The sequence below is a fragment of the Ochotona curzoniae genome, unplaced genomic scaffold, assembly GCF_017591425.1.
Source record: "Ochotona curzoniae isolate NIBS_2020 unplaced genomic scaffold, NIBS_Ocur_1.0 patch380, whole genome shotgun sequence".
Classification (NCBI taxonomy): Eukaryota; Metazoa; Chordata; class Mammalia; order Lagomorpha; family Ochotonidae; genus Ochotona; species Ochotona curzoniae.
The window spans coordinates 454,394-478,016 of NW_024466951.1; the positions used below are offsets into that span (position 1 = coordinate 454,394).

The window sequence follows — 23,623 nt, forward strand, 5'->3', positions numbered from 1 at the left end:
TTCCTTTCACTCATAGTTCTGGGGACCCTTTTTTTTTTAAAAAAAAAAGATTTATTTTATTTTTATTGGAAAGGCAGATATACAGAAAGGAGAGACTGCTTTCCCGGGCCACAGGCAGGGAGCTGGAAGCGGGGCTGCCGGGCTTAGAACCGGCGCCCATATGGGATCCCGGGCATGCAAGGTGAGGACCTTAACCACTGTGCCATTGCACCAGGCCCTGGAGACCCTTTTATATTTGACACTTGATCAGGGTGGTAGATAACTGTGGCAAATGCATGCAGAGGAAAAGCCACATGGTGAGCAGGAAGGAGAGGAGGGCCCAGTGTGCCCAGCCCAAGCCAACCTTTATAACCACCCTCCTTGGACTGCCCACTACTGGCACACTTCCAGTGACCCAAGGACCTGCCACAACAGCTGGCTTCCTGAACACATGAGCCACCCTTGCATCCCTGGGGAAAATCCCACTTGGTCCTTGGTGATGACCCTCAGTGCCATCAACTTACCATGAGTGTGGGAAACAAATCATGTTCAAACGATAGCAGAACATGCAACATTCCTACTAGGTTACTGATTTGGTTTGCTAGTATCTTGTTGAGTATTTTTACATCTGTTCTCATAGACCTTTAGTATAAAGTTTTAGTTTGGCATTTTTGTCTGCCATTAGCCTTGTGAATGAGCTCCAAAGTATTCTCTTCCTTTCCATCCTCTGGAAGCATTTCAGAAGGAATGGTATTAATTATTCTTTAAAGGCTTACTAGAATGCACCGGGAAGTCATCTGATTCTGGGCTTTTGTTGTTGTTGGGAGGGTTTGGGCTATTCATACAGTTTTTTTTTTCTTATTTTAGTCTATTCATACTTTGTTTATCCTTTAAATTTTGTAATTTTTGCATTTCCAGGAGTCTTTCCATTTTCATCTAGATTAATTTGTTAGCTTATTCTGAACCTAGTACTGTCTTGTAATCCTTTTTGTTTCTGTAAGACCGATAGTAATTTTCTCAAGTAATTTGAGTCTTCTCATGTTTTTATTGGTCAAAACTTTAGCAATTTTATCTTTTCAAAGAATTAACTTTTGTCCAATTGATTTTCTGCAACAAACTAGACAGAGGGCTTAGATATTGCAACACTTGATTGGACCCCAGCAGCAGCAGTGACTCAGACCATTGCCCCATCATGGTATGGTCTCCCAGCACTGCGTGAAGCACAGCTTTCACCCTCAGAACGACAACAGCCACTGACACAAGAGTCAGAGAGAAAGTGGAGACACAATCCTTTGATGCCACAGGAGAAGGGGCTGGCAGGGACACCATTCAGATCCTGCAGGCCCTGGGAAGTCAGTTCAGCAGAAACCCAGGACAGTACCAGGCTTGAGGAGAGTGGTGGGGCCAACAATGTCTCACCGGGTGCTTTCTTGGGTCTGTGACATGGTGTGTGTAACTCAGGAGCTAAAATTCTGGAATTCACTATGGTTTCTAGCCCAATTTACCCCATAACAAGTTGTAAACAAAGACAGACACCTCTTGGCACCACAATGATCCCTGGTTCCCTTGGTTCTACCCCTGCCCCTAGCTGCTGCTGCAGTGAGCAAAGCAGCACCTCTGGGGGCTCCTGCCAGCATCTCCCCAGGGATCTGCTTTCCATCTGTGTGACAGAACCTGTCTGAACTCACAGGTGTGCAACATGGAACTGTGCAGGGCTGACAGCTGGAGCTGCCTCTGACACATGGGTGTCGACAAGTCAAGGGTGCTCAGCCAGCATTGAGCAAGTCAGCACCCATGGCGCTGGCCACTCTAATCGTGAATCTTCGTCCTGGATCTCCCTCCATCCCTGCCCTTCTCCTATCCCTGACTCCTACTTCACACAAGTGCCAGTCTTGGGCTCTGCTCTCAGGCGAACCCAAGCTAAGACACCTGCACAAGGAGGCTGGCTCAGTCCATGGTCAGTTGGCAGGGGCAAATTCCGCTCTGCCTGTGAGACTAATCCCAGTCAGCTTCAAGGATCAACCCCAACTGACAGAGAGGTCAGCAGACGGTATGTTAGGTACACCCCGAATTCCGGAAAGGAAGATGGCGGGCAGCTGTTATTATTTAAAATAATCATTTTATGTATGAAAACTTCCTCATTTCCCAAGGCACTTCAGTAGCTTTCACAGAGATGTGTGGTTTTAACCAGGCAAGGCCTGAGGTTTACAAGTACCGCAGTGACACGATCAGCAAACAGCACAGCGTGTCTCCCAGTAACGCTGCGGCACCACAGCCAGCAACTCCACAGGACCATGAACACAATTTAGGTGGTCTTTTTCTTTCTTCTTTTCTTTTCTTCTCTTCTCTTCTCTTCTCTTCTCTTCTCTTCTCTTCTCTTCTCTTCTCTTCTCTTCTCTTCTCTTCTTTCATTTCTTTCCCCATGATCAAGTGTTACAAAAGGAACACACACAATGACATCAATTGTTGCTGCTCAGAACCATGTCATTGGCTGGTGGCAATTCAGGCCTTACACGGCAGCCACCAGAGGCAGCTACCAGAGGCTGGTGAAAGTATGATTCTGAGTAACAAAAATGAAACAAAACAACAACAACAACAACAAACAAGGCACAGACTAGAAGGCTGAGAAACCAGCCTTCCCAAAATCTAGACTGCAGGGCAAATAAGTTAAGGAGAAAGAGGCACAACAGACAGATGAACGAGGCCACAAAGTCCCTGGACAGTTTTGAGGGAGGAGGAGGCTCGTCTTCCTTCATGCCTCATCTAAGGCAGGCACTAGAGTGGCAACAAGCCTGATGTACACCATGGCAGAAAGTAAACCCTTGGGACGCGACAATGATGCACATGGGATGTGCCCACACAAGCCTGGAGCTTTGATCAGATGTAAACCTGTCTCCTGAGGCAGCAGTGGGGTCAGGAGTTTGTGGATCCCTGCTCCCTGGTGTCCCAGCCTCTGCCCAGGGCCCCTTGCCTTGACCACCTTGATGTGGGCTGAAGCCTGTGACCTTTAGCAGTGGTCCCAGTTACCATCCTATATGATGGAGACAAGGTGAGGGGTCAAATTCCCAGTGAAATTCTTTTCCTCTAAAATCCACTTTTACTGGGCAGCGGGGGCCAGGCAGGGGAAACCCTGCACTCTCTCCAGGTGGCCTCTTCAGGCAGGTTTCAGTGCCAAGTTCTGGCCTTCTTCCAGAGCTCATTAGGTCCAGTGCATTGTGCCCCCTGTAGTAGGGAGTGGCCACGGTGGCCATCAAGGCCTGTCTGCGAGCCGGTCACACGCAGGTTGACAGGATCCACAGCATACGCCCGTGTCCCTGGATGACCGGGGGTCTGCATGGCCTCCTGTGTCAGGGCGCAGTCATTCCCCTTCACTGGAGGCTGCTAAAACGCTGTGCTCTTAAGTATTGCCGGGCTCTCTTCGCTGTCTCTCAGTATCTTCGTGTGGTTTGGGTTGTGCCTGTATTTCAATCTATTTAAAAACAAGCCAGTCAGATGGCAGACACTGATCCTGGAAAAAGACGCCTGCTGGGTTAGAAGGACAGCAGAGGCTGGAAGGTCTCTGCCGGCTGCTGCCCCTGTCCCTGGGATTCCCATCCCCATGGACATGTATGCCTGGTGATTTCTGCTCAGTGTCAGACCAGGGACACACACTTCACCTTATACACCCTCTGGTGGACACGCTCTGGTGACATTCCACTGGGATGGCCTCCAAGGAGGACCCTGCCCAGCCCTGACCCAGCCCCACCACATCAGCCCTGAGAAGGAAGAGGCCCTTACCCTTTGACCCTCAGCATCTGGTCAATGGTGTCTGGTAGGGGAACGCCGAAGCTCTCTGGGAGGAACAAGGTGAGGATGGCGGTCAGGATGGTCAGGCTCCCCATGAGAATGTAAGGCAGGAAGCGGTCGTAGGCACCTGCGGTGAGGACAGAGGCCCCGGCTTGCTGTTAGACTTGTACCCTACTGTCCCTTTATCACCCAGGACTCTCTAAAGGGAACTGCCTACCCTACTGTCCTACTGTCCTCAGCACTTGCCATGGTTCAAGCTGTAGGACTGTGACTTGTTCCCATGCAGGCGTAGGGCGGGGTGGAGCTGAACATGATTATTCTTATTCCCCTGTGTTGGGTTTCTGAGTACCAGCAGGTGCTTATCTGGGCACAAGCATGTGCTCCCTTGCGCGACATGCGGCAGACTCTGTGTGGTAGGCTTTCAGCCAGACCAGATGATGACGCTGCTTGCTGGGCAGCGCCATGTGCTCACTGAGCATCCTTGAAGTAGGCACCATTCCTTTGGAGAGGCGATGGCTGGGCACGTGGAAGGAACAGCAGCCACCGTGGGGATGTGACTTTGAGGGATTGTTGGTACCTGCCACATGGAATAGCATGAGTCATGTGGACAGAGCATGAAGCGCGGTGTGAAGTGCTCCATGGGTCAACAATTCAGAATTGGTCAGACCTCCAGAGTCAAGAGGGAACATCTTTGCCCTTCAGGTGTCTTATGGATGCTAATCCCAGCATGTGGGCGCTTGACCTAGCAGCTAGGATGCTGGTTAAATTGCCTGTGTCCCACACTAGGGTGACTATGTTGAGTACCTTTCTCTGGCCCCTGCCCCTAGCTTCCTGTTAGTGTGGACTCGGGGAGGCAGTGGTGATGGCTCAGATGACTGGGTCCCCAGCTTCAGCCCCTGCACAGTCCTAGCTGTGGGCATGTGGGGAGGGAACCAGCAGGTGTGAATTCTATGTTTTGTAGTGTCTCCCAAATCAGTATTTCTTCTTCTTTTTTTAAAGATTAATTCAAAGAAGTAAGTTCTTTAGGCAAGACCAGTGGCTTCCTAAACCACTCTGCAGTGCCTTAGGATGAACTGAATTCTACAACAGAAGCTAGAGGAAGCTTTAAAAAAATGCCAAACCATCTAGCTCATTAGCTAGTCCCAAGTTGGAATGGGAGTGTCTTCCCCTTCCGCATTGTGAGAGCTGGTGAGTGCTTCCATCCTGTTGCCCCAGCATGCCAGGGGAACCCTGGGACTTACCCAGGTACACGAAATAGGGTGACAGGATGCTGCCAAGACGGGATGCCATGGAGCTGACGCCCACGCCCATGTTTCTGACCACGGTTGGGTACAGCTCAGCCGTGTACACGTAGACCATGGAGAAGGCAGCAGTGACTCCAAACTTGCCCATCATCACCAGGATGGTAGCCAAGTAGTACAAGTCTAGAGAGGCAAAGATAAAGGAGGTGGGAGTGGACATCCACCCCAGGGGTGCTGCCATGACAGCTCTGTTTCTTTCTCCTCTGATTCTCTCTTATGACTTCCTGTGGTGGGATAAAGGGCTACAGACAAGAAGTGCTTCCGAGTTGATTCCCGAGGGGAGGCTGGGGCCTGTGGTGCGGTGAGTGAGTGGGCTGCTTATCCCACAGCCCACCAGGGGCAGCTCCTGCACCACCCTATTTCCCCACAGTTAGGTCTGCCACCCTACAGCCTCCTACTGCACATGCCAAGCAACCACTGCATGACTGTCACTGCTTGCTTTCATTCTGCTCAGATGCAAAGAAGCACGTGGGCCATGGAAACCTCGGGAAGGAACTCCTGTGTGGCCCAGCTTTCCTCCTCATGGTCCAGTGAGGGGAGGCTGAACCGTGCGGGGGTCACTGGATTTCAGGTGTGTCTGCACCCATTCAGAGCTCCTCCTTTGGCTATGTCATACTGGGACTGCTCCCTCAGTCAGTGTTCCCGGCCCATAGCCCCCAGAGAGACCACCGGTGACTCTTGAACCCAGAAGTGCAAAAATGATGCCACACAGAGGCCAGATGAGGGCCCATGCACTGTTCTAGAAGCTTGTGGGCAAGGGCTACCTCCCGCCTACCTGTAGACAAGCATGACAACTTCAGAAATCACGTTCTGCCAACCACCTGGGAGACCCTCTGTGTGACCTGGCCCCCTGCTCCCATTCTTCCCATTCTTCCCAGCGTCCTCTCTCCTCAAATGTGCCAGGTCCCCTCTGCTCTGGCATTCACTGTGCTGGGGCTTCTTCCTGAAATGTTCTGGGCGCCCTGAGCCAACTCCCTGCTGCCTTGTACTTTTTCTCCATAGGAGGACACACGAGCTGAGCTATGAGCATTGTGTTAACATGTTTGGTGTCTTCCGTGGCAAGGCCCAGAGCCCCCTGAGCCTGGGAGCTGGGTGGGCCTCCAGACTTCTCTACCATCAGTGCTGGGCCAGCTGCCTGGCCCAGATCAGGCACTCCTCAGCTGTGTGTTGCATGAAGACAGGGCCAGCAAAGGAACAATGGGGCTGCCTCTCTTGCCTCCCCCTGACTCTGGAGAGGCAAACAAAGCTGGGTGCAGGAATGTGGGCAGGGAGTCACGCTGAGTGACAGCCCCAGCCTCTGCTCCCTCCCATGCCCTCACAGCCCAAGGCAGGAAGAGTGTTCTGGTTTCCAGAGACAAGTCAAGAATGCATCAATGCAGGGGAGCTGCAAAGGACCCAATCTGGTCCTCCATCTCAAATGAGGAAGACAGTAGACCCAAGTTGGGGCCAGCGCCTTGCTGTATTAGGTTAAGCCTCTGCCTATGGCGCTGGCATCTCATATGGGGACCAGTTTGAGTCCTGCTGCTCCACTTTTGATCCAACTCCCTGATAACATGCCTAGGGAAGCTGCAGAGGAGGCCCAAGCGCTTGAGACCCTGCACCCATGTGTGAGGCCCAGAGGAAGCTCTTAGCGTCTGACCAGCTCAGCTCTGGCCATTACAGCCATTTGGCAAGGGAGCCAAGGGAGCAAGTGGATAGAAGATTTTTGTCTCTGTCTCTGACTCTACCTTCCAAATAAATTAATTAACTTTAGAAGGAAATTAGAAAAAAAAAAAAAAAGCAGAGCCAAGGGCTGTAGGGTCCCGAGGTCCGTACCTGAAGGGACCAGCTGCACGAAGAGCAGCACACCTCCGCCCAGGAAGAGGGCGGCGGCCATGGAGTAGCGCCGGGGCAGGTATCGCAGCAGCAGCCAGGCCAGCACATACGCCGGCACCTCCACCACTGCCGACAAGAAGCAGTTCAGGTAGATGTCCCCATGCAGGTTAGGCGTGTCCAAGGACAGTCCGAAGTAGCCCACGGAGATGGTCATCCTAGAATGGGGGGGGGGGAGAGCAGAGCTGGAGAAGCACTAACCACACGCGCCTCTCCCAACAGCACGACTTGGCACACAGTCATTTCAGTAAATCCTCCCCATCCCCCCACCTCTGACATCTGGCCTGAACAGGTCATAGCAAGGCTGCATTGTGAGCTTGGCGCCAGCTTCCATGCCCACACATGGCAAATGTGCCTGGGCCCGAGGGCCTTCACTAAAACAGTCACCCCCACCTGTCTTCCCACTGCCATGAGCCACAGCAGCCACTTCCCTCTTCTCTGAATCTCTTGGCATCCAGCAGCTGCCAAGGAGGAAGATGCCAGGGAAAGGGGGGAAGAGATAAGACAACACAGGACACAACATGAGCTCAAATGGTTTGGAGCCAGAGCCTGTGGACTACCTGCGCTGACCGGCCAGGAAGGGGCTGGTCTGGGGCAGCTGGCACAAAGCCCTCTGTAGCTGTGTAGAAGGGTGGTGGTGTCGCATGGTGGAGCTGCCTTGTGTCTTCCACACATTCCCTCAGTGTCCTTGTCCACACCCTGTCCCCGGGAGACATCCTCTCTGCTGTTGACACCCACTGCTTTAAGGGTCAGACAGCTTTTGACCCCTCTGCAGGTGGAAAGCACAGCTGGAATGAGGAAGGGGAAGAGGAGGGGACGTGTCCCTGGAAGCCCAGAGCAGGGAGCCGAGCCTGGAGGAGTTGGGAGGGGGTCCCTGAAGGCTGGCAGGTGCAGGCTCCCTGCGAGTCTTATCAGCAGGCCAACTCAGGGAGCAGTGCCTTTCCCGGAGGGACCCTGGCCCATTGACAGCAGCACAGTTGGGTGACCCAAAGCTGGAAGATCCTGGTGATAAGGACTCCGGGGTGAGTCTGTACTCTTTGCCCATTGCTCAGGTAGTCCCTGCCCAACTCAACGGTCTGCCTGACCAGCACAAGCTACTCAGGCACTTGGGTACCTGACAAGCCCCTCACTGGCACTTGAGCGAGGTCTTATCAGATGGAGGCTGAATGAGGATGCATGGGCCAGGGCCCTGACTGCTGGGTGTGGGTGAGCTCCCCGCAAGCAGCATGCTCTGCTTCCACAGCTCCATGTTGTACCTGCCCTCCCAGCCACCTCTGAGACTAGATAGGAGGAGAACTCAGCTGGGATGGATGGAGAGCAAGGACTCAGTCAGGACCACACAATATCTCCAAGCAAACTGCACAGCCACCTTATCCTCATCCCCGCCCCAAAGTCCCATCATGGGGACAAGGGTGGTAGGCTCAGGGCTCCCGGTGGTCTTGGGACATAGCCCTTGTACTCCAACCACACGCATGGGCTCTGAGGCTTGTCTGCGATGTGGCAGGTGTCACAGCCACACCCAGAGTGTCTAGTGTCGGCAGGTGTCACGTATGTACACACCACAGGATTATGGACATGATGGTGACCATTCTGATGTTCCGGGTTTGCAGTAGATCCAGGATGCGGTGAGACGCTTGTTTCTTGGAGTTTAGGTCTTGTAGCTGCAGAGACAACATGACTCAGGGTGTGGGAGGGAGAGAGGGCAGGGCAGAGATGGAGCACTCGGGGATGTGCCTGGCACCCTGGTTCTGTGGGGCTTGGTGGCAGGGAGCCATCTTCACATGCAAATCAGAGGAAAAGGGTGGGGGAGCGCTCCCTTGGGGTGCACTGAGGGCAGAGGTTCAAGCGCACCACCCTCCACCCCTCCCTGGGGTTGTCTGGTCAGTGGCCACATCCCAAATGGCAGGAGGGGGACCCTGCAAATATTCCACCAGGGCCTGGCTCCTGGCCCTCTGAGTCACAGAGAGAAAACAGCCTGTGTCCTATATTGATCTGACGTTGTGAAACAATCAGTGTTTTTGAGCCCTTGGACCGTGTAGTTACTGGTCTACTTCCAGGGAGGCAGGGGGAAACATCAAACAGAAAAACAGGAAAATTGACCTGAGCTTCACCCAGTGTGACTTCCTATGAAGTTTGGCACAGGCAAGGCCATTAATAAGCCACACGTCTAAACACAAGGAGGCTGTTTTCTTAAGCAAACCCAGCTTTGGGCTGTGTTTTTCCCAGGGTTCGCAGTTCAACCAAAGGTCAAGCTGCTGACTCCCGGATCCCTGGAAATAGCTTCATTTCCTCAAGGATGCCAGGGGAAGAGTGGGAGTGTGGCTTCACCCAGACTGACCCTGTCTCAGAAACCCTCTTTGCCACACTCCGTGTGCTCAGCAGGAGCTGCTCCCGGGCCACCACGCAGCCTGGACACCAGAGGGGGCAGCCGATGGCCCTAGCCCTCGGCCCCTCCGCTGGCCGCAGTGGCTGGCTCCTCTCACCCGATTTGTATGGCAAGTGCTGAGGTCCTGTAGCATGCCTGCAGTGTACATACCCACAGGGGCCAGGCCCTTGCCTACCCAGCAGCCCAGGCATGCCTACAGAGCTCTGTCGGCCACTGGTGGTCAGCTTCTGGGCTCTGCTTGAAGGGAGAGACCCGGGAGAACTGCCTGCTGGAAGAGGAGGTGCAGGGGAACAGGACCTGGGTGGAGCCCAGCCCCATTGGGGAGTGCAAGAACAGGGCCTGCCAGGAGGAGCCTGATGACCACAGGGCTCCAGCTGAGAGGGCTGACTGCTGGGACAGGGCAGGAGGAGGTGTCCTGTGTCTCACCCTAAGGGTGTTCACGCTGGGCCTGATACACACAGGGTTTCTTCATGTCTAACAGGCCACCTTAGTAGGCACAAGGGGCCATGATCCCCCCACTTTCCACCCCACAAATGCCAACTTTGAGAGAGACCTGGCATTCAGGAAGGGTGTTTATCATGGAAACTAACGGTCTAAGCATACAACTGCCTGGATAGGAAGTGGACAGAAGCATTAAAGCCCAAATACTGTCTGCAAAGACCACAGAGGTTGGGTGGAGGGAGTTGTCCCCTAGGACTTCTAAGGCTCAGAGGGAGGGCTTGCTTGGGGGACAGATGTGTATGGGCAACTGCAGTGGTGGGCGTGGTTATGGGGAAGGGCTGCGATGGGCGTGGTCACGGGGCACGGGGCAGGGCTGTTGGTGGGCGTGCTCATGGGGAGCAGGGCTGTTGGTGGGCGTGGTTATGGGGAGCAGAGCTATGGAGGGCATGACCACAGGTAAGAGCTTGGTGGGCGTGACTACAGGGCCGGGCTGTGGTGGGCGTGGCCACGGGACAGAGCTGTGATGGGTGTGGTCACAGGGAAGGGCTGTGGTGGGCGTGGTCATGGAAGGGCCCGGCGGGCGTGGTCACGGGGCGTGGCCACGAGGCCGCTCACCTCACTCTGGTCGAAGATGGTGGCAGGGGCCAGGACACCGTTGATCTTGGCGGCCTTGTGGATGATGACCTCTGCCTCTGCAAAGCGTCCCTGGGAGATGAGCCAGCGGGGAGACTCCGGGATGAACCTGGAGGCAGGGGTGGCAACCTCAGGGAGGCGACCCTGCCAATGGGGCCGGGCAACGGGGCCGGCGGCTCCCCCACGCGGAGCTGGCACGTGTGGGTTCGGGGGGTGACCCTGCGTGTGAGCTCCGGGGGAAAATGCCTCGGGCCGGTCCTGGGGACTGCAGCCACAGGAAGAGTGTGGTGGCCCCCTGCTGGGGCCTAAGGAGACAGCCGGGCCCAAGATGGCTCCTGCTGCCTGTCACTAGCTGGGCCAGCTCCTGCCCCAGCCCAGGCATCCCTGGGTGGGTGGGTGCCTCTGTGGGCATTTGCTGCTCACCGTGAAGGGGCCCCACCACACGATCTCCTCTCCCATCCTGCCCTGAAATGCAGTCTGCCCCACGTGGGCCACGGATCGCCCCTTCCCCTGCACCTGCTGGGCCCCTGACTAGGCGCCGTCTCCTGGATAGAGAGCAGCCTCCTCTTGCCCTTCAGTCTCTCTCCCTCCCTCCCTCCCTCCCTTTCTCTCTCTCTCTTCCTCGGAAACTGGCAGCTCCAGCGGCCTCCACACACCACACAGCTGGCAGCCGAGGCTGCCCGGGGTCTGAGCCACCCATGGCCCCAGTTTCGTCCTCCTCTCCTTGCACTTGGGTCAGCTCGGCACAGGTCGGGAACAGGCCTGCCGGAGCGGGCTGAAGTACCACCCTGCTCGGGCACTTCTGAGGGCAGAGAACGTCGGGAGACGGCCGAGGGCCCCTGGGCTGCTGCTGCCCTCTGGTGACCAGCCGGGAGAAGCGCCCGAGCAGGTCCCGCCCCGCTCCTCACGCACCACCACAGCGCGGCGCACAGCACCCCGGGCGCCGTCAGCGCCAGCAGCAGCATCCGCCAGTCCCGGATGAAGTAGGCGATCAGCGGCAGCACCATGAAGCCCACTGCGTAGAAGATGCACACGCCCAACGTCGAGAACACGATCCGGACCGACTTGCTGAGAATTTCTGTTCCTGTTCGACACGAGGGAGGGAGGGAGGGGGTCAGGGAGGCATTTTAATTCGGGTTACTTCCCCGTGAGTGGGCCAGCCATGGTCTCAGCTTTCAGCTCACAGACAAGGTGGCGGCCAGAACTGTCTTGGCCCGGTTCCTGAGCCTGGGGGTGGGGACGTGGGGGAAGGAGGAGATTCTGAACTCAGATCCTTCTGCCCATCACCAGGGGGAGACACTGCGGCCCTCTCAGGACGCCCTGAAACCCCTCCCGCAGGAGATGAAGGCGTCCTGGAGCCACACCTGCTGACTATCACCCTTCAAGGAAAAAAGGCTCCCATTACACTGAAAACAATCACCCCTTCCGCATTCAACCCCTGGGGCCTGAAAACAAAGAGCCTGGCACAGGGTCAGAGAGGATGGGTGGGCAGGCCACTTGAGTGACAGCCCTGGACGGGGTGGGGGTGGGGGTTGGTCAGGGCCCAGCACTCCACGGAGGAGGCAGGGCTGGCTGGTACACCTGCCACTCACAGCCCTCACTCTGCCTTCCTGCCTCCCTCCTTTCCCCAGGGACCTCACCCTGGCTGGGGCAGGCTCTTGTTGAGACTGGCAGGCTCTGGAAGAGGCTTAGCAAGATGGCCACCGGGTAACACCTACACCAAGGCTCTGCACCCCAGAGGCCTTTAGGGAACTGGAAACACGAGGACGGGTTGTTGGGGCGTGCTGGCGACTGGCTGCTTCAGTCTGCAGGCCTGGGAACTGGGTGGACTGGGTGCCCTGGGCAGCCAGCACTGCCAGAGACCACATCCCTTGAGGGACACTGGAAGGGTGGGGGCCAGCTGTCGGTGAACATGGGACCCAGCACGCGTGACTGACTTGATGGCCGTACCCAGGACAAATGCTGCCACGTAGTTGGAGATCTGGCCCATGCCTACGAGGACAAACAGCACAGTGAACATCTCGAAGTTTGTGGAGAAGACCTGCACGAAGCTGAAGCCCGTCTGCATGGCCATGGTCACAAACAGCACATTCTTACGGCCAAACCTGGGGAGGAAGAGGGAGGGAGGAGGCGGTGGGAACAGGCCGTACCACGAGGGCTTTAATCCCCCCGCTCCCACCTCATGTGTCCAGACAGGGGTCGTAGAGAAGGTCACCAGGAGCCCTGCAGCCGGGGTCACTCCCTGTCCCTGGGCTCCTCCCACTCCATGGTGGGCACCAGGGCTGGGTCAGCACACTTATATCAGTCCAACAGCCACAGGACTACCCAGCGAGACATGTGCACCAAGACCATAGCGCCCAGCTCTCTGAGAGATGAGGGAGAAGCCTGGTGGAGAACCAGGCGACCAGGGATGCTCTCCCTGATGACAGCAAACTGAGAGAGACACCACTCCAAAGAAGCCAGGCCTACAAGGGTCAAGGCTGTGAGATAGCTTTTTATTAAAGATGGTTGTGGGGGCCCAGTGCAGTAGCCTAGTGGCTAAAGTTCTCGCCTTGCATGCACTGGGACTGCATGTTGGTTCATGTCCCAGCTGCTCCACTTCCCTTGCTTGTAGCCTGGAAAAGCCGTCAAGGACGGCCCAAAGCCTTGGGACCCTGCACCCACACGGGACATGCAAAAGAAGCTCCTGGCTCCTGGCTTCAGATCAGCTTAGCTCCAGCTGCTGCAGCCACTTGAGGAGTGAACTGGTGGACAAAAGAACTTTCTGTCTCCCCTTCTCTCTGTGACTCTGACTTTCCAATTAAAAAAAAAAAATGGCCTGGCCTCCGCTGACCCTGCTCACAGGGCCAGGGTAGAAAGACGTCAGTGTGTCCTGGACTGTTACATAAGCAGTGTGCTCCCCAGGCTAACCGAGGAGCAGGCCTCACTGCACGGAAAACAGGCCTGACCTTTACCCTGCTGCCCTCCCCTGGGAAGGGAGAGGAAGAAGGTCCTGAGGGGCCTTCACAAAGCCTCAGTGCACGGCAGCTCCCACTTGCTGCATGTGTACACACACACACACACACACCCCTGCTAACACAGGAAACACCACACCACACCGCCCGTTTGCTGCTTCCTTGGGCTGGGCCTCTCACAGTGTGCACAGGCAGGTGGTCACAGCCACCTATGAAAGGCTGTGATGACAAAGGACTATTTTAACCGCTCTTGACTTTCTGATGGCATTTTCGTTCCCTGTAGAAAGTTACTGCTGGTATCCCAGATGAGGCGACAGGTAGCACTCTGCTGCTCTTAGGTAATTAATGAGGCCTCTGTCCCCTCCCCCCCCCCCGCGGGTGCCCTGGGCCTTCCGTGGGGGGGTGCACGAGAGTGTGAATGAGGGCGCTGGGAGCTGAAGGCAGGGGCTGCAGGCAGAGCAGCCATACCCTTGACTCTGTCCCTTACTGGACTTCAATGGCCTGACTTTAAAACAAAACTGCGCTGCCGACAATATTTAAAACGGCGTTCATTTATTTGAAAAGGGGAGAGAGAAATTGCTCATCCACCAGTTTGCTCTCCAAAAGCCTGCAGCTGCTAGGGTTGGGTCAGCTAGCAGGCAGCGGCCTAGGACGGCCTCCAGGTCTCCCCTGTGGGTGGCAGAGGCCCACGCACTTGGGCTGCTCTTTGCTGCTGCCCAGAATGCTTTAGCGGGAAGCTGGATTGAAGGAGAGAGGCAGGGACTTGAACATCAATGAGTCCTCCACTAGCAGACAATTCCCAAATGTGTTCCTGCAAACTTCTGTCTTCATCTCCAACTGTCCCCTCCAGGTCCCCACGTGAGGTTCTCAGGTCACCCTAAATTCAGTGTCTTCATCTCTCCATCACCGTTCCGGCAGAGTCTTCTGTCCCTCTATCTCTTGCGGAGCTTTTGCCTGGAGATCAGGCTGCTTTCTCTGCCAGACGCTCCTTCCTTCCACCCCTTCATCTGGTCCTTCTATCTACCGTCCAACCCTCAGCCAAGGCTTCTCCCAGCAGGGAGGCCGCTGAGACTTCTGCTGAAACGCTGCCTCCACACCCTGTCCTGTCTCGCTCAGCACAGCCCAGGGTCACACTCACTTCCTCAGCTGGTTCTTTCACATACTTCCTCTCGCAGGGAGAGTTCCAGAAGAACAGGGACCTAGCATGGTGGTCCATGCCCAGCGGTCCATGCCCAGCAAGGGTGCTCTTCCCTGTGCCAGCTGTGCACCTGGGGACACTTTACTGACCTCTCTATGGAGCACTGTCCCCATTCGTACAATGCAAATGGCGGTCTTTACTTCATGGTCATCATTGTTTCTAAATTTTTAAATTTATTTCACACACACACACACACACACATGAGTTCATTACTGAAATGACTGCCACAGGCAGAGGTCAGGAGCCGGGAAGGCAATCCGGCTGTCCCACACGGGTGACAGGGACCTGAGCTCTGACCTGCTACCTCCCTGGGTGTGTACTAGTAGGGAGCTGCATTGGAAGCAAGTCGGATCTGTGTGGTCCCCGGATCAGAAAGCCAACAGCCCTGGCTCTTCGGCAGTGCTCTGCCAGCCACCATCTTGTGTGTTTAGACAAGATCAGTGCTGCTGATAAACCAGTTATCTGGAACAGCTGGCGTCTTCCAGGACATTGTACATAAAGACTGACTTATAGATGTGTAGGTAATATATCTTAGACATTTTCACTAAGGAGAAAAATGCACTAAATTGGATTGCAATGTCAAAAGTTAAGAGACAGAGGCACAATGAATGTTACTGAAGACTCCCCAGTAAAGGAACAAAAGCCTCTACCACCCTCAGAGTTAACTGAGGAAGACATTGAAAAAATGGGGGACACAGAATTCAGAAAACTTATTATAAAGCTTCTGACCAACAATGAGAAGCACATAATACAAGAGTTCAAAGAATTTAAAGAATTTGTTACACAGGAAATGAATCAAATGAAAGCTGACATTTCAGAAGTTAAGAATACAGTGGAGCAAATTAAAAGTACAGTGGAGAGTCTAAAAAATAGAATGAATGAAGCAGAAGAAAGAATATCAGAATTGGAAGATATTTCCTGTCACCATGGGGAAACAAACAAAAAGCTGGAAGCAGAGCTAGGCCAAGCTAAAAGTATCCAGGAATTAAAAGATACAATTAAAAGGCCCAACATAAGAATTATGGGAGTTCCAGAAGGCACAGAAAGAGCAACTGGGATTAAAGGTGTATTCAATGAAATAATAGATGAAAACTTCCCTAATCTAGAGAAAGAATTAGGAAACAATATCCAAGAGGGGCACAGGACTCCCAACAGGGTTGACAAAAAGCAACCTTCACCAAGACACATGATAATCAAGCTCTCCTCAGTTGAACAAAAGGAAAAAATCCTTAAATGTGCATGTGAGAAAAATCAAGTGACCTATAGAGGAACCCCAATCAAACTCACAGAAATAGATCTGGAGCTTGAACCCAAACACAGAATGGGGGCAGGGCACAGTAACCTCTGAGTTAAGTGGCTAACACAGAACTTTCCTTTCTTCAGCTACTGGACAACCTCTGAGAGATAAACTGTTGAAAAATACCCAAGCGTGAATGTCTCAGAAAGACTCCGCAGGCAAAGACAGTGACCCATGGGTGGAAATGGGACAAAACGCCAGCACAGCTCGCGCTGCAGGGTCAAGTGGCCGTGCTCCTCAGGGAGATGCCCTTGACCGGCACAAAGGCCTGCGGGAGCCTTCTGCTGCAGCTGTGTGTGGGTTCCCGCGTGTCCGTGTGGCTAGGGACCTCCGGCCTTGGGTTGCTGGGAGAGACCCCCTGACAGACCCCTCCCCTGAAGGACGGGAGGAAAGCCGCTGACCTCGCTCCCAGAATCGCTCACATACGCACCCACTTGCCAGTGTTTGGCTGGTCATTTCAAGGGTTTCGTGACTCTTAAAGCCATGAAAGGAACTCAAATGAAAAGTTTCAGAATGGCACAAACAGCCTGCTCATGAGAATTGGCGTACAACAGCACTGTCCCTTGCCTTACAGTGACCGCCACGATGGTAAACCTCAGAGCACAGCGACATCACCCCCAGGGACCCCGGGCTCTGCTCTTCTCACCTCACACACAGAATGCTGGTCCTGGGAATACAGACGTGCCTCCTACCCCCAACCCCAGGACAGCCGCCCCTAGATATACATTATGGCACACATGCATATGTGGGTACTGTCTGCCCTCTCCCATCCCTAGGGGCACAAGAGGGCCACGTTAACCCACACGAGGCAAGCCAGGCTCACGCACATACGAGTGGACTAGGACACACGGGCCAGGCCGGGCTCCTCACTTGGTGCCAAAGTGGATGTCTTACCTGTCTGACAGCTGCCCCGAGATGAAGGAGCCTACCAGCACACCCACGAAAAACAAGGAGATGCTGAGCGGGGCCTTCCAGTCGTCGTCACACACCAGGTCCCACTAGAAGAGGAGCAAAGGTACACGTCAGTCACTTTTCAACAAATCCAAGACTTCGTGAGAAACCAGCACGCTCTGGGTGTGTGACCTCCACCCAGTGGGCGTGGCTGTCCTGGGTGGCAGGGCTGACAGTGGGCACCTGTGTCCCACTGTCTGCTTCCATCCAGAGAAAGGGAAAGTCTTGTGCCAACTCCCCACTGGCACGAGTGCACTAGGAGGGGAGCTGAGGGGGCAGCCCCTGGACCTGTTCCCATCCTGGCCCAGCAACCCCAGGATCTTCCCTGTGGCATTGCAGTGGGCATTCCTGATGCTGCTCACCAGTCTGGAGGCCTGGCTGCAGCTGAGGGCCCTGAGCCCGGAAGCTGACTTTGGGGTCACACATGCCTGTGTGCCTAAACTTTCCTACTCATACAACAGAGATAAGGGTAGGAGCCATAGCTCACACAAGTGGGAAAAAGGCCCGGAGGTGAAGTAAGGGGTCAGTGGCTGAAGCCACAGACACCAGGCTGTCCTGGCCTAACATGAAGTCAAAAAGGAAGGATGCCACTACAGGAACCTTGGCGGTTCCCAGGAAAACCTTTCCCAGAAGACAGAGCTCAGCGGCTGCCTCTGCAGATACCTGCCTGCGGAGTGCATAGCCTGCCGCCCCTGAGGCATGGACACAGGCAGCAGGGTTGACCAGCAGTCTGTAACAAAGCCTCTCTTCCAATGGGGAAGTGTAAATCTGTTTCTTTGCCCTGCTGGACAGTGCGCACACATCTGCCTGGTACCTCTGAGAGTGGTTGGGGGGTGGCCAGACACAGAGAATGTCCATGGTGGGTGGCCTGGCTCACAGGGGCAGCTGCTGGCTTTCTACTCCTGGTCAGACACACCCACAAGCGCTCAGAGTGGGGTCTGCGTGGGCACCAAGGCCTGACCACTCAAGCTGCTGTAGCCTCCCATCTTCGTGGCCTCAGCAGTGGCAGCACCCAGACATGTCTCCCATGGCTGCTGAAACAAAGTCCAGGGTCAGGGGCCAGGCGGAGCTGAGAGTCTCGGCAGCCAGGCTGAGCTTCAGGGCCCACTCTGGTGTTCAGGTGCATCTCCCTTCCACGCAGCAGGTGTTACCTCTGCAGTAACTGAGAAGACCCAATGACTAACGGGCTGCTAGCCATTTCTCAGCCTGTCTGTGTGAGGGTCAGGGGCTGCCGAGGCTGAGCCATGTCGGATCCCCACAGTCACTATGGTAGTTCTGGGGCTTTGTGGTCTTTTGTCAGGTCTCCCTAGAACAGACTCCAGGCTGGCCAGACCAGGGGCTACCTGAAGCCCTGTGAGACTCTGCTCTGGGCATGGGCCCAGGACATTCCAGCCTCCCCTCCCCCATGTGGTCTGGCTGGTCCTCAGTCCGGCAGGTTTGTAACTCAAAGGAGTGATGGTGGGCACTGCACACCATGGACGGTCCTGGATACCAGTCCTTCCCAAAGTAATTGCATTTCTTTTTAAAAAGATTTAAAAAAAATTTTTTATTAGAAAGTCAGATATACAGTGAGGAGAGACAAAGAGAAAGATCTTCTGTCCATCGATTCACTCCTCTCAGTGGCCGCAACAGCCAGAGCTGTGCCAATCTGAAGCCAGGAGCCAGGAGCCTCTTCCAGGTCTCCCACACAGGTACAGGGTCCCAAGGCTTTGGGCCATCCTTGCTTTCCCAGGCTACAAAGAGGGAGCTGGGTGGGAAACAGGGATGCCAGGATTAAAACCAACACCCATATGGGATCCCAGTGTGTTCAAGGTGAGGACTTTAGCTGCTAGGCTACCGTGCCGTGTCCAGCAATTACACTTCTTCCCCACCAGCCATAGAGGCCCGTGACAGATTACCGAAACAAACACAGACTGGGTCCTGGCCCAGCCAATGCACCTGCCTACCTGAACATGACAGGGCAGGCTGCCATGGGCTCCGGGGCTTGGCCTGCCTTCTCCTTCGAGGACAGGGTGAGGAGCCCAGAGTGCAGGCCAAACACACTCTGCTTCATGCATTTACAAAGGTACTTGTGCCCCTGCACTAAGCTCCTGGCTCCCCAGCCATGACTACAGCAGCTATGGACCAGCTGGTCTGTGCTACCACTTGAATGTGTGGGTCTTGCCAGGTTACCCCTTGGGTGGGTGAGCTGGGAAAGCTGGAAGCGACTCTGACAAGGGTCCAAAGTGACTGTGCTATCTGGTTGGAAATGTGCCTTTCTGACAGTTCTGGCTCCACAGGACTGTAGGCACACTTCACGTTCATGTGCAGTTCGAAAAGGTTAGCTGTTTCTCAATAAAGCTGTTATCCCCTCCCCTGCCCCCCACCCCTCCAAACACCCCAAGCACTGTGTCTCTCACACCTTACACAGGACCCAGGACGCTTTTCAGTAGTGGGAAGCAGAGATGACATCATTCTCCCAGGACAACATGTTCTGATCTACGAACTGGCTGGAGGAGGAAAGGGCCATAGCCAACGGCCAGAGGGCAGCGGCTCTCCCTGAGATGTACCTAGCCGGTGTGCATCGGTGGCCAAGCATGCAGATAAGCGCTGCCCATGACCCAGTGGCCTATGCATCAGATGGACACAGATTGCTGGGCTGCCTCCAGCTATAGTTCCTGAGGTCAAGAGGTTACAGCTAAAGTGTCCCCTAAGTCCTCTACAGTGCAGGGACGCTGGGGCAGGGAGTGGGAGATCACGTGGGGAGAGAGACCGGCTGCCAAGCTTCCACACCATGCTGTGGGAGCCTTGGGCTTGGCTCTTGGGCTTTACCACCTGGGACTCAGGAGAGACCCAAGTTCCAGTCTCCAGGATGAGTGATTTTCTTTGCTCCCTGATTTCCCATTAGATCCTTGAACCAGCAGGCAATGGTTTTTACACAGCCAGAGAAGGGGGTTCAACCTGCACGGGAGCCATGGGGATGGCAAGGGGCCCCTCTGCCCTGGCAGAGGCAGGCAGAAGGGTCTGCACCACCTCCAGGAGGAGGGTCCTAGAAGGCCTGTACACTTCCCAAGGGTTCTTCCTGTCTCCAGGTGGGAGCGGGCTTACAGGAAGCCCTGGCACTCTGAGAGACCATCCAGGGACACAGAGGAGGGGGCATTTCCTGTGCATTGCACAAGCATGCAAGGTGGGCCAAGTGAGCTGGGGTAGGGCGGAGGGAGAGGCAGGCAGCCTAGAATATGCGAACCATGCAAGCATTCGCAAGACAGAAGCACAAACCTTCACATGTCCCCTTCCTTTGGAAATCCTATGCCTTGCTTCAGACCCACAGTATCCAGCCCAAGATGGCATGGAGAATCCTGAAGATCCTCCGGCAGGTCCTTTCTGACACCCCCAGGTTTCCCTGCCATCTGCAGTCCATTCTCCTCACCCTTTAGAGACGCCTCCTGAAATCATTCATCATCCTGTCCAACAACGTTTCCCAAGTTCTTCCCTCTGCAGCAAGCACTGTGCCAGGAGTTGGGCAAGCTGCAAGATCTGCACCTACTGCCAGGCTCAGTGCCATGTGCATGTACTTTGACTTGAACAAGGAACGTCAGCGGGGTGAGAGGGTGGGGAGACAAACAAGAGACCTGAGGCTTCAGTCTCTATAGAAACCTTTGAACGGGAATTCAAACAGCTTTGCGTGGGCTCTGGGGCACAGGGCAGGCGTGGAGACACTCGGTAGGCCCAGGGAAAAGCTGTGGCAGTCATGGGGCCTGCTCGGATTTGAAATAAAGCAGAACTTAGACCAAAAAAGAAAAACACCCCGTCATAATGTGGATGTGGCAGCTCACCACAGGGCCTGTCCACCTTGATTTCAACCAGGCATCGCCACATCCCCAAACAAAGGGCTGCCTTGGAACCTCCCTCCCTGCCAAGCCAGAAACCTGGAAGTAGGTGAAAGGGCACCCAGTTCTTACGAAACCGGTTCAAACAGCTAAGTTAGTAGCCTACCCGATAAAAGGACATAAGGCAGACCACCCAGGCAGCCTGGGAGGTGCTGCTCCCTTGCCGACCTCGGGGCAGGATACAGGCACAAGCCCAGGGCCAGGCCAGAGTGCCCTCAAGGTCAAGCCTCTCCTTTGCTCAGTCAGCCTCCTGCAGAACACACGGAGAATCCTGTGTCATCAAGTCTGGCTTCCTTGCAGCATCACAGATGCTGTGTCCCCGCCTAGTTCTCCCTGGCTTCCAGGTAGGGAACAGATGGAGATGTGGGGTGAGGACCCAGGTTGGAGGTGTGGGGTGGGACCCAGGATGGAGGTATGGGATGGAGACCCAGGATGGAGGTGTGGGGTGGGACCCAGGATGGAGGTGTGGGGTGGGGACCCAGGATGGAGGTGTGGGGTGGGACCCAGGATGGAGGTATGGGATGGAGACCCAGGATGGAGGTGTGGGGTGGGACCCAGGATGGAGGTGTAGGGTGGGGACCCAGGATGGAGGTGTGGGGTGAGGACCCACTTTGCACCCCATCTTGGGTGTGTCAGTCACAAACCATGGTCAGCTACCTCCGCTCTGTCCTTCTGCCCAGAGAATGCCTCAGGACACTGCAGTGACATCACTGCCAGAGGGGTCAGGTCACACTCCCACTACACAGGTGGAGTGAGCAGGCACAGGGGCCGGCAACATCAGACTTGCATGCACAAACATGTGTGTGCCTGAGCCTCCAAGGAAGCACACCTCAAGTCCTAGAGCCCGAGGGGACAACAGCAGCGGTCTCCAGTGATGTCCAGTGCCATCTGGCACCCCCACCACGGCCTCCCCTCCTGATGAACTCTACCCTCCTACTGGGCACACATTTTTTTGGGGGGGGGGGGACTGTTGCAGGTGAGCCACCTCAGAGCCACTCAGCGGCTACCTCCTCATCCAGCAAGCCTTCGCTAACCCAGGATCCCTGACCCTGACACACAGGTGACAAAGAACTATAAAAGAGGGCTCTTTGTATGGCTTTGCTGCCACCTGGGTTCCGCCAATGCTTCCACGAACTGGGAGAGGCAGGGCCTAAGTCAAACCTGCACCATGCACGCACATCAGCCTCCGGGGACTGCAGGGTCACCAGGGGACAGACATAAACATGAGGAGGACAATCCAAGGGGTGGGGCATGACAAAGATCTCCACTAACACCCTGTGTCAGCTAAGGGTGTACTTACACTCAGCACTGTGGCCAGTTCACCACAGAACAGCCTAGGGAGACATGTGTATCTTTGGCCTCAAGGTTCCTGAATGACAAGCGACCTGGGCACCAAGTCAATTCAGTTCTCCACAGGGCAAGACCAGGCTGTCATCACGCAGCAAGGATGGACAGGAAAGGTGGACAAAGCCTGGTACGTGTTTCCTTTAGTCATCAAAGCTAATGGGACAATTTCCTTTCTTTCTGCAAAAGGATGCTGTACCATCTCACGCGCAGCCAGAGGACATCCCAGGGGCCTCAGGGGTGACCAGCCCGACTCCTACCCACAGAGGGATGCCACACAATGCAGAAGCGCCACCGCAGCGTTCTGCTTTGGGGAGGAGTGACAGAGCGAGGGCGCACCTGACCTGGGGTGGCTAATGCAGTTGCTGCCTCCTCTGCACCTCAGACCCCAGAGGCGGCGGGGCATGGTACTCACCTCGGTCACGATGGTGGACAGGTACACGTCCTGGCTGTACTCCCAGCCATCCAGGCAGCCCTCCTGCTCCAGCTGCTCCAGGTCCACGTCGCGCCCAGGCTCCAGCCCCAGCGCCGAGAAGTTGGCGATGGTGGCAAGCCGGTAGCGGCGACAGCTGTGGGGCACCTCGCGGCCGTTCTGCAGCAGCAGCGGGACGCTGTGGTTGCGCCACGCGCTGCTCAGGTTCGCCGAGTCGGGCACCCGGCAGTGGTGCTCCGGGGTCGCCATCAGGAACACGGACGACAGGCCGTTGAAGCCGTTGGGGATGATGCTGGCGCTGAGCAGGAAAAAGATGAGGCGCTGGAAGGGCCCCCACTCGCCCAGGAAGGCGGTCACTTCCTCGTAGTCCCGCATGCCGCCCTCGGCCGCCCGGGACGTGAGGCCCGGGGTGGTGGACACTGCGGCGCGCGGGGGGCGGGGCAGGGCGCGTGCGCGTGCGCGCGGGGTCCCCGGGCGCCGGACAGAGCAAGGAGCCGACCCGGAGAGCGTCCTTCGGCCGAGCTGGCTGGCGAGCACCCGTCCCTGCCCGGGCACCGCCGCCGCCGCCGGCCTTACATAGGGCGCCAGCCGGGGCGGGCTCTGGGCCTGGGCCGGCAAGGCCCGCCCTGCTGGCCAGCCGGCGGTGCGGCGCAGGCGGGGCGACCCGGCGGGTGGGCGGGTCCGGCCGCCACGCGCACGTGTGGCGGGGCCGGTGCCAGGGGCCCGAGCCCGGCCTCCCCGAGGCGGCCGCTGAGGATCCGAAAACTAGACTGCTGGGAGGCACCGAGAGACGGGCGAGGCGTTGGCGTCAGAGGCCGGGGTGGGTGGGCGCGCTGCCTGGAGGGCTCAGGGGCTGCGACTGTGCTCTGTCCCCGGTAACTGCCCAGGTCTGCAGAGGATGCGGGAGTGGCCTCCGAGCTGCCAGGATTCCGTCTGACCGTTGTGGGAGAGTCCTGTTGCCGAGACTTCTCAGATGCCCTTATTGGATTTTATTCTGCATCAAAATGTTGTGTTGCTCTTTTTAACTTTCTCAAGGAAATGTAAAAATTTAACTTGCCTCGTATTAAACGTGCCCTTCAGATTAGTTATTTCTGCATAGTTAACTCAGAAGTTGACTGGTAATTAAAAGGAAAGACAGCTCGCAAGGAGGCTGTGCTAAAGCAGCGCTAACAGGGTGAG

General features: G+C 55.7%; 1 protein-coding gene across 1 annotated transcript; it reads right to left on the reverse strand.

The window, feature by feature from the left end:
* Positions 1 to 3,322: 3,322 nt before the first annotated feature.
* On the reverse strand, positions 3,323 to 22,868 carry LOC121167514 (solute carrier family 22 member 5). The gene is made up of 10 exons (XM_040996967.1): positions 22,427 to 22,868; positions 16,742 to 16,845; positions 12,349 to 12,503; positions 11,311 to 11,482; positions 10,381 to 10,507; positions 8,499 to 8,599; positions 6,882 to 7,096; positions 5,007 to 5,189; positions 3,757 to 3,892; positions 3,323 to 3,448 (listed from the first exon to the last, which is right to left on the reverse strand). The coding sequence occupies exons 1-10, from the start codon at positions 22,817 to 22,819 to the stop codon at positions 3,361 to 3,363; spliced, it is 1,674 nt and encodes a 557-aa protein (XP_040852901.1). The 5' UTR covers positions 22,820 to 22,868; the 3' UTR covers positions 3,323 to 3,360.
* Positions 22,869 to 23,623: the final 755 nt, after the last annotated feature.